The sequence below is a fragment of the Nomia melanderi genome, chromosome 10 (genome assembly GCF_051020985.1).
Source record: "Nomia melanderi isolate GNS246 chromosome 10, iyNomMela1, whole genome shotgun sequence".
Classification (NCBI taxonomy): domain Eukaryota; kingdom Metazoa; phylum Arthropoda; class Insecta; order Hymenoptera; family Halictidae; genus Nomia; species Nomia melanderi.
Window position 1 is genome coordinate 16,189,298 of NC_135008.1, and position 8,000 is coordinate 16,197,297.

General features: G+C 36.1%; 1 protein-coding gene and 1 long non-coding RNA gene across 6 annotated transcripts; one reads left to right on the forward strand and one right to left on the reverse strand.

Moving 5' to 3' along the window:
- The first annotated feature begins 3,109 nt into the window (after positions 1-3,109).
- LOC143174954 (uncharacterized) lies at positions 3,110-6,035 on the forward strand. 5 transcript variants are annotated; one of them, XR_012999498.1, is made up of 3 exons: positions 3,110-3,592; positions 4,232-4,457; positions 5,839-5,983. XR_012999498.1 is itself a non-coding variant. In XM_076371204.1 (3 exons), the coding sequence occupies exons 1-3, from the start codon at positions 3,565-3,567 to the stop codon at positions 6,033-6,035; spliced, it is 372 nt and encodes a 123-aa protein (XP_076227319.1). In that variant the 5' UTR covers positions 3,110-3,564. The 5 variants fall into 5 exon arrangements, 3 of the variants coding, with proteins under 3 accessions (XP_076227319.1, XP_076227320.1, XP_076227321.1); XM_076371204.1 differs by having other exon boundaries at positions 4,311-4,457; positions 5,839-6,035; XM_076371205.1 differs by having other exon boundaries at positions 4,368-4,457; positions 5,839-6,035.
- Positions 4,362-6,304, reverse strand: LOC143174955 (uncharacterized). Its single transcript, XR_012999500.1, has 4 exons — positions 6,214-6,304; positions 5,832-6,134; positions 5,623-5,720; positions 4,362-4,433 (listed from the first exon to the last, which is right to left on the reverse strand). It is a non-coding gene; the product is annotated as an uncharacterized LOC143174955 (long non-coding RNA).
- Between the last annotated feature and the right edge of the window lie 1,696 nt (positions 6,305-8,000).

An 8,000-nucleotide genomic window follows, 5' to 3' on the forward strand; every position in this document is an offset into this window, starting at 1 on the left:
GGTTGAATTCCTCTTCAGAAGTCCTAAGTGAAATGTTCCACGGATTGAAAAAATTGTTTATGTGTATAACTTTTTATTATATTCCGCGATGATTGATAGAAATTCGACACGGAATATTTGCAACAAATAATTTTGTAGTTATTTTTATAAGTAGTTGACTTGACAATAACACTGATTTTTCCATTGTTTCTAATAATTCTGAATAAATATTATCAGTCTGATTTTCAACAAATATTGAAATACAAGTAGCAGTAATTCATTCTGCTTTTATTTCGTAACATGTTCCTCTTTGCATTTTGTCAATATCATTCTTACTCCTTTATGATTCTTTTTCTAAACCTTACTAAATTACAGTAAATTGGTTCGAAATTGTTCCTTTAGGTACAATTCTTTCGGTGGCACTAAAAGGGTTAAAAACGGCTGAATTGCCGATCGTTTGGTACGTATCGGCCGCGGTGTGTTTCCCTCGCAGCGAAAGATTACTTGTAAAGTAGCGGTGAGCACCGAAGACTTTTCATAAGTTGTCGTATTACGGGCAAAAGAACGAGGACGAAGAAGATTTACGTCAGCCCGGCGACAGAGACAACAGGAAACGAGTACTCAAATTTTACCGCTAGGCGACGGCAAACACGTCACGTATTTGTCGAACACTTGACAGAACCTCTCAGCCTCGATGGTTTTCTGCGGTTGTAGGGCTGTGATACGCGCGCAGTAAAACCGTCCCTGATTGCGTGGTAAAAGTGAGTGACAGTAATCGCGGGAAGACGACGTGGGCCCGACTTTTCGCTCTTCTCTGAGCGAAAACGGCAGCGGCACTCTTACCCTTCAAAGATTTTACTTTTCTTGGATACAGTAACAATTCTTCTTTTCGATAAATACTTTTGCGATGCATTTTTCTTAAAATTTCTCGCATAGCTTGAGCATACGGTGAATTATGCAATTTGAACGTATTATTTATATTCATTGTCTATAATTTTATAACAGAAGTAATGTATTTATTTAGAGATTCAAAACCATATTCAGACACCGACGATTTCCAGAAGATTCTGTAACGGATCCCATTGGTGAAAGTTCAAAATACACCGAAGAAAAGTCTATAATGCGATACGAGGAGTTAGAGCTTATCTTAAGCCTTTTCAACACTAACACCACCGAATAATTAAATTGACTTTTTGAAATCCCTCTGTAGATACTTGAAAAGTCCATCTATTGAGACTTTAATTGATTTACAATTCAGTTTTCGTATTCCTAAATCCGTTTCTTTAACCATTCCTAAGAGAAACAGCTGTTACTTTTTTAATAATTGTAAAAAGAAGAAATCAGGAATGTGTCATCTCAACCCGTCTGGTAGTTTTAGTGTTAAATTTCCATGCATCCTTGTACTAACAGGGACTGTTTCATTGTTTTTACTCGCGACTTTGTTTACTACTTCCAAGAGAATACGTTCTAGCTCCTCGTAAGGTCATTTAACACGTGCCGGAAAGTTTCGAACACAGCGCTAAGACCTTTTTATCTGCGGGCTCCTTTTTGCCTGGGGCATGGTCACTTGCGCGTCCAAATAAAGGGTTTAAGTGTTAAAATAATGTAGTTACAAATCTGCTTAGTTCAACCACCAATGGAAAAATCACTTAATTCCGAGATTTCTGGAGGTCAATGAAGACACCCCCACCTTCCTTTTTTGTAATCGAAAAGAGTTTTTCTCGTTTAAGACCAAAGTCGCCACATAGTTCCAAGTTATTTGGAATTTACATAATGAGAAGTACGAATGACACATAGGGACCATTAAATTCTTCGTGGACACAATGTATTGTATATGTATGTTTTCATTATTACCATTTTTCTAGTTGCCATCATAAAATAAAAATATAACATAATAGTATGTAAAATTAACAAAGAATATGTAAAATAAATCACTATTTCAGAATAGTGAAAAACAAATATGTTTAATGGTATACCACGAAAAAATAAAATTTGTTGTCTTATCTATATTAAGAAATTTGACTATTTAACTCGTCTTTTAAAAAATTCAACACATTACCATACCCAATAATGTTTCACATTTAATGACAAATTCTCAATTTATGTACAACCATTGAATATGATTATTTTCTATTATTAATGAAGTGTATCTTATAGTAACTGACGCATCAAGCTATTTATTTTTCGAAATATTGTGGTGTATCATGTTAAGAGCTCTTCAACTGATTGAGAAGGTGATTCACAGTGAAATTCGTCGAGCTGAAACTGAATGACGTGTACGCGTATTGACTCTTCAAACTTATTTTTCTCGAAAGCAAAGCTTAATATGAAAAAATTATATTCTACATTTTCGATTTAGTTTTTTACATAGAATCATCTCTCTCTCTCTCGTTTGTACCGCCAATTACGGGACACCTTGTATATGAAAATGAAAATAATGCGAATTACACGCAAATGTGGAATAAAGTCACATTAGCCAACGTCGAAATATAAACTGCGCCAAACTAAAGTAATTACTAACTGTACCTACAGCTTTTCGTTTTAGTGCCCATACCACACAGCACAGAAACTGTAATGTCATGCTAGAAGATATCGTCGCAATCAATTTATACAGACGAACCAACAACTTTGGATGCTGATATCTAGATAACGGCTTAAGCGAAATATTGTATGTCTATAGTTTGGAAACGTCTGAAAGTCGGCTTTAAAAATATAGAATAGAAATCAAAAAGTTCTATTTAAGAACTGTAATTCAAATATCTCACGCCGTGATATGTAATATTTCATACCCTGTGACTTTTTCGAGATAATTCGGTGTTCTTGATTCGGTCTCCATACATTTTTTTTTAACTGAACCTATTTTTATCTCCGAAACTATTGAGTTTTGAAACCGCGTTTACTGGGGCTTTTACTCAGTTTAGTGAATTGTATACGCCCTATGATTTGTGCGTAATAATTTAGAAACACCCTGTATACGAGAAACAGCTGCGGTCTAATTCAGGAGTCAAGCTCTAAATTAGACTACTTTCCCCCACAACTCTCGCGATGAATCGCAACGTGCACTGGCTATTTTACGCGCTCAAAAGTAAACGCGTCGCGATTTAGTATTCGAATTGCCGTCCCGGCCGGGACAGCCGTCAAGATTTCTTGCACGTATATGGTTCGGAATTCAGCCCGCTAATATTCCACGGCAAATATCGCCGGCGTCGCTTTTTATGCAAAACGCGGAACTTTTGTCGGGCGAATCGGGGAACCGCGCGGCGTCGACGATGACGCGCACACCCTTGCCCTCGCCCCTTCCGCGAACGTTCTATGAAATAAACATCGAACATCCATTTTCGCGCGCGAGAAATTCGATTTCGCCCGGTTGCAGAGACACATTCCGCGGCAACGCTATCGATCTTACGGACCAACGAAATTTTATTCCGTCGTTAGCACCGCGACCCAGTGTTTTATCGTTGTTACCGTAATTTAACGAGGTCAACGGCGAGGCGACGGTGCAGTTTATAAAAGCAACGTTTTCGTAAACAGGATACGTGGCGTCGACCTCATCCCTCCCCAACCCCGTCGCATTTATACCGGGCCATGGTTTTTATGCGGAAAATTTATACAGGTATAAATTATCCGTGTACCTTTTTACTTCGCGCGGTTACTCGAATGGGAAGGATACTTCGAGTTTATACGTGGATAAGAAAGAGGAGAACAAGGAAGTGCACTTAACGGATAACGGCCGCGTTCCTATATTTTTTTCGTATGCAAATCATGTATTTGTGTATTCCTCCGTTGAAATTCTCATTGGTAATTAAATGTCGTTCGTTTTCCCAGTTGTAAATGTTTTTTCGATAATTATTATCGCGACGAAAGTGTGGCTATTGATAGCAGTCAGTTAGGTGATAAAGTAAAAGGAACTCATTAACGAATGGTCATAGAACTTTACAATTTTCGGAATTAGATCGTTTAACGAATAAAGATTTCTTGTTTACAGATCTGTCTCTGTATCGAAACAATACAATTTATTCTGAAATATTGTTTTTCTGAAATATAATTGTAAAATCTGTAAAGCGACGTATGTTTCCAGAGTATAAGTTAAAATAATGCTTCAGAAGAATCTTTTTGTTTCCTTTCGTTGTTTAACGTCACATCGACTTCTCGGTCATTAGCGACATGCTCGTCTAATTGTTAGATGTCCTTCCACAGGTCCTTTGTTTTAAGAAATCCAATCAGCTTATTTCTGTTGCTCTGTGTTTTGAAGGTTTGCTGTATTTAATTTGGTACTTTGGCCCTGCTGCGATGAGATTCTCTTTCTTCTATAAAACAAACATTTTTTAAAGCTCCGCGTCGCATAGAAACTTATGAAGAAAAGCTACCAAACGTTCTTTTACCTCCAGAATCGGTCATAACAAGGTGGGCCACATGGATAGAAGCGGCAATATTTTACACGAAACAAGTACATGCTATTAGGGAAGTAAGCATATTTGGTAATATTTCAATTCATTAAGATTATCTGAATTATTAATTTTCTGCAAAATAGTCAAGTTTCATTTATTTTCAAATTGTAAAATTCTTCAACGAATAAAATGTAGTGTATATTAAGACAGTCCAAGAAATTATAAAAAATCAAGATCTTGTTGACGATTTAGCATTTTAAAGTTAATTTTTTCACTTTGCCAATTACTATAACGAAATTAAAATCGAATACCTTAGAATATTATCTAAACTTAATAATACTTTAAACGATACGTATATCGACAGTTCAAAGGAAATAAAAGCACGATACAGGAAAAAGTATAAACATGCCTCCACGATGTCTTATGATATTGAGAGGACATTTTCAGTATACAAATTAATTTTATTTGATAAACGGCACAATCGGATTGTTGAAAATATAGAAAAACTTAATGTGACATATGTGATACAAATTACAAGCAGTGACAATATATAAATTCAAGCCTGCGTGAAAGGTTAGCTGATGCAGTTGACTTATTTGATTGTAACAAATTCACGACATGAAAACGGTTTCATTCCTTCAGTTGTCATTAAAAGTACTATATAACGAACCACACTGTTTGATGCAGGATAATAAATCTGCATAAATTTCCGTAGTCACCTAATATGAAAAGCTTTTGCCTGGAGAAATTGCAAGTTTATCAAGTTTAATGTCACAATTAAACACAAACAACTATAAAAATGAATTCAAAACAATAATCAGCGAGAAATTTACTACTTCGTCTGTCGAAATGGACTGCGACGTATCAAATAGAGAACGAGGCATTTAATGTGTATTATACTGACTATCTCTGCCACGGCATATCGTTTCTATAAATTCCTTATAACCAAAATGTTAAAGTAACGTACAAACTTTAACGCTAAACGTACTACAACCGGCCAAATGACCAGTTTTTAAATTTGATTGTAAATTCTACGTTTTTTTCCTTCCATTTAACTTTATATCAATCCCTATGTTCTCCGATTAATCTGTTTTAAAATTTTGATGTTTTTTTTTCGTTTCTGTTCCCACTAAGAGAAATTTATCTTCTAATTTGTTTACCTTAATTTTGTAACCAGTCAGTTGACTGGTCACGGTAGAAATGAATACATACAAAGTGTTACGTCGCGTAACATTTTCAGGCGCCATAAACTTACCGTTGGGAGTTTCGTTATACTCTACGCGGTCAAACGCGCGCTAAACCCTTTGGTCAACATTTTTCCGTTTTGCTACACTCGGCTTCCAGGGTCTACTCCTGGAATTGCGAGACGAAGAGGCACAGTCTATTAAAGATTTCAAAATTTCTGCTCTTCCTGCACCAGCGGGAAGTTGCGCATTGTTTTGTATTGCGACTTTTCATTTATACCTTTCAGGAAATCATCGTGTGAGTTCTTTCTATGTACCTGGCGATTGCGAATCGTCAGAGACACGGCCACCCACGCGGATGAGTCCATCATCCGATCGCATAAACCTCAACCAATCAAAAGTTTCGTTCCATTGGACCCAGCCAATGGAGGGACGCCTTGTTGACACCTGCCTGGAAGCCGCCGATGACACTCCACCAGCTTAAAACACACGTCTGAAGGAATTTTCACCTTGAAGGAGTGGCTTCCTCTACCACTGAGTCATGGCGGTGTCTCTATAGTGCCCTACTCCTTCAGGGTGGAAACTAATCAAAAAATGAAAATTGAAATTATGAAGACAAGACGCGTTTCGGAAAAACCGACAAGACCAGTTGATTAACAGACCTCGTGAAACCAAAAACAACCCTTGACAAGTTTCATTTTCGTCGCAATTTTGCGGGCTTCATTTTCGTCGCACTTCGCGGGCTATAAGTCATCGTATTTAATCATCTCCTATACTATAATAGGTTCGAAGAAATTTTAACCTTATGGTCTTATAAACCAGAGTGAGTCAAGATGTGAACTAAATACAAAGTGTCGGTACGTTCAGCGTAAACTTAAAATTCAAGTTTTTTTAAAATAGTAGTTCACTGTATGGAAAAAGTCATAAAGATTTTTCATTTTTAGATATGTATATACCATGACATGTATATGATAAAATTTAGAAATCCATTCTCATTAACAAGGAAAAGTATCGAACTCGTAAATTCAGAAAATGCTGAAACATTGTGTGTAAGTTATTCTTTAAGATACAAAATTCAAGTGCATAATTTTGAAAAATCTTAATTTTTTGAAAAATTTTGTTTTTCAATTTTATACACGTAAAAGGATAATATATTTTTCGATTAAACTTTTAGTCGTTATCTTTTACCGTTTTCACGATAATCCACAGAAAAGAAAAATTTGCATTTTTTCCAAGGGGTGGTTTTACCCCTTCACAGTGAAATTCGGCATGAAAAATACTGCAATGTATTAGGCTTGACTTACTCTACTTACACACAAAGTTTCAGCATGTTTTTAATTTATGGGTTCGATACCTTTCTCTGGATGTAGCTCTCTCTTTGTGAGTCTACTAGCTGAAACTGTTCACGAGCTGTTCATAAGCTTTTTGCGAGTTAATCGCATGCTGTTTGACAGCTGTTCGCAAATTGTGAAGGTACTGTATCCACACTCGCGAATAATTGGCGAAAAACTCGCGAACAGATCCCATGAGATATATATATATATATATATATATATCATCTTTACCCAGAACCTCTCTAATCTTTACCCAGAACAACAAAACATACGTCGATATGTATATATACATATACATATCGACGTATGTTTTGTTGTTCTGGGTAAAGATTTTGTTATTGGTTTGTTTATTTATTTTGTCCTTCGTGATAGTAGTCCTGTTGTAATAAGATTTATATTCTATTAAATAAATAATAAAGAAGTGTCATTATTTATTAAACCCAACAGTAGCGACGACTGTTTTGGAGTAACAGAGAAACAAAGTTTTTCTGTTTGACGAAAAGAAGGATAAGAAAACTTTACGTTTCTGTTCTTCTAAAAGAATCGTAACGGCGACGTTTTCCCGCAAACTGCTCGTGTGTATTTGACCTGACGCCTAGACCAGACTGAAGATAACAGTTCAGAAGCTGTTCAGCTGGGTCGCGAACTGCTCAGGAACTGCTCGCTACGAGGAATAATATCGCATTCATATTGAAGCTCTCTCGTTGATCGCAAGCAATTGAAGCCATGACTTTCAAAGCAGCACAAGTCCACTTTTTTGCACTGTGTGAGATAATCCGTATTTTATGTATTTACCGTACTCAGATTCATCTAATGATATTTAACCCTTTGCACTCCAGAAGTTTTTCACCGGAAATATTCAATATTTTCTAATGAGATACGGATGACATTTTCTTAGATTGAATTAAGAAATCTCACATGCATTCAGGAAGAGAACTATTTTCTTTCAACATTTCGTACATTGATGCATTATACGAAGTTTAATATTAAATATCAAAGTTTACAGTTTTGCTGTGTCAAATCATTTGGTGACTTAGAGGCGCCTCTGGAGTGCAAAGGGTTAAAACAATGACAAAATTTAACTCTTTACACATTTTTTAAGAACAGTGAATATT

Bases quoted from the DNA above. Each gene is read 5' to 3' on its own strand.
- LOC143174954 (XM_076371204.1), top strand. From the start codon at position 3,565: ATGGTTTTTATGCGGAAAATTTATACAG. The intron at 3,593-4,310 runs GTATAAATTATC...CATTTTTTAAAG, and splicing joins TATGCGGAAAATTTATACAG to CTCCGCGTCGCATAGAAACT. The intron at 4,458-5,838 runs GTAATATTTCAA...TATACCTTTCAG, and splicing joins TAGGGAAGTAAGCATATTTG to GAAATCATCGTGTGAGTTCT.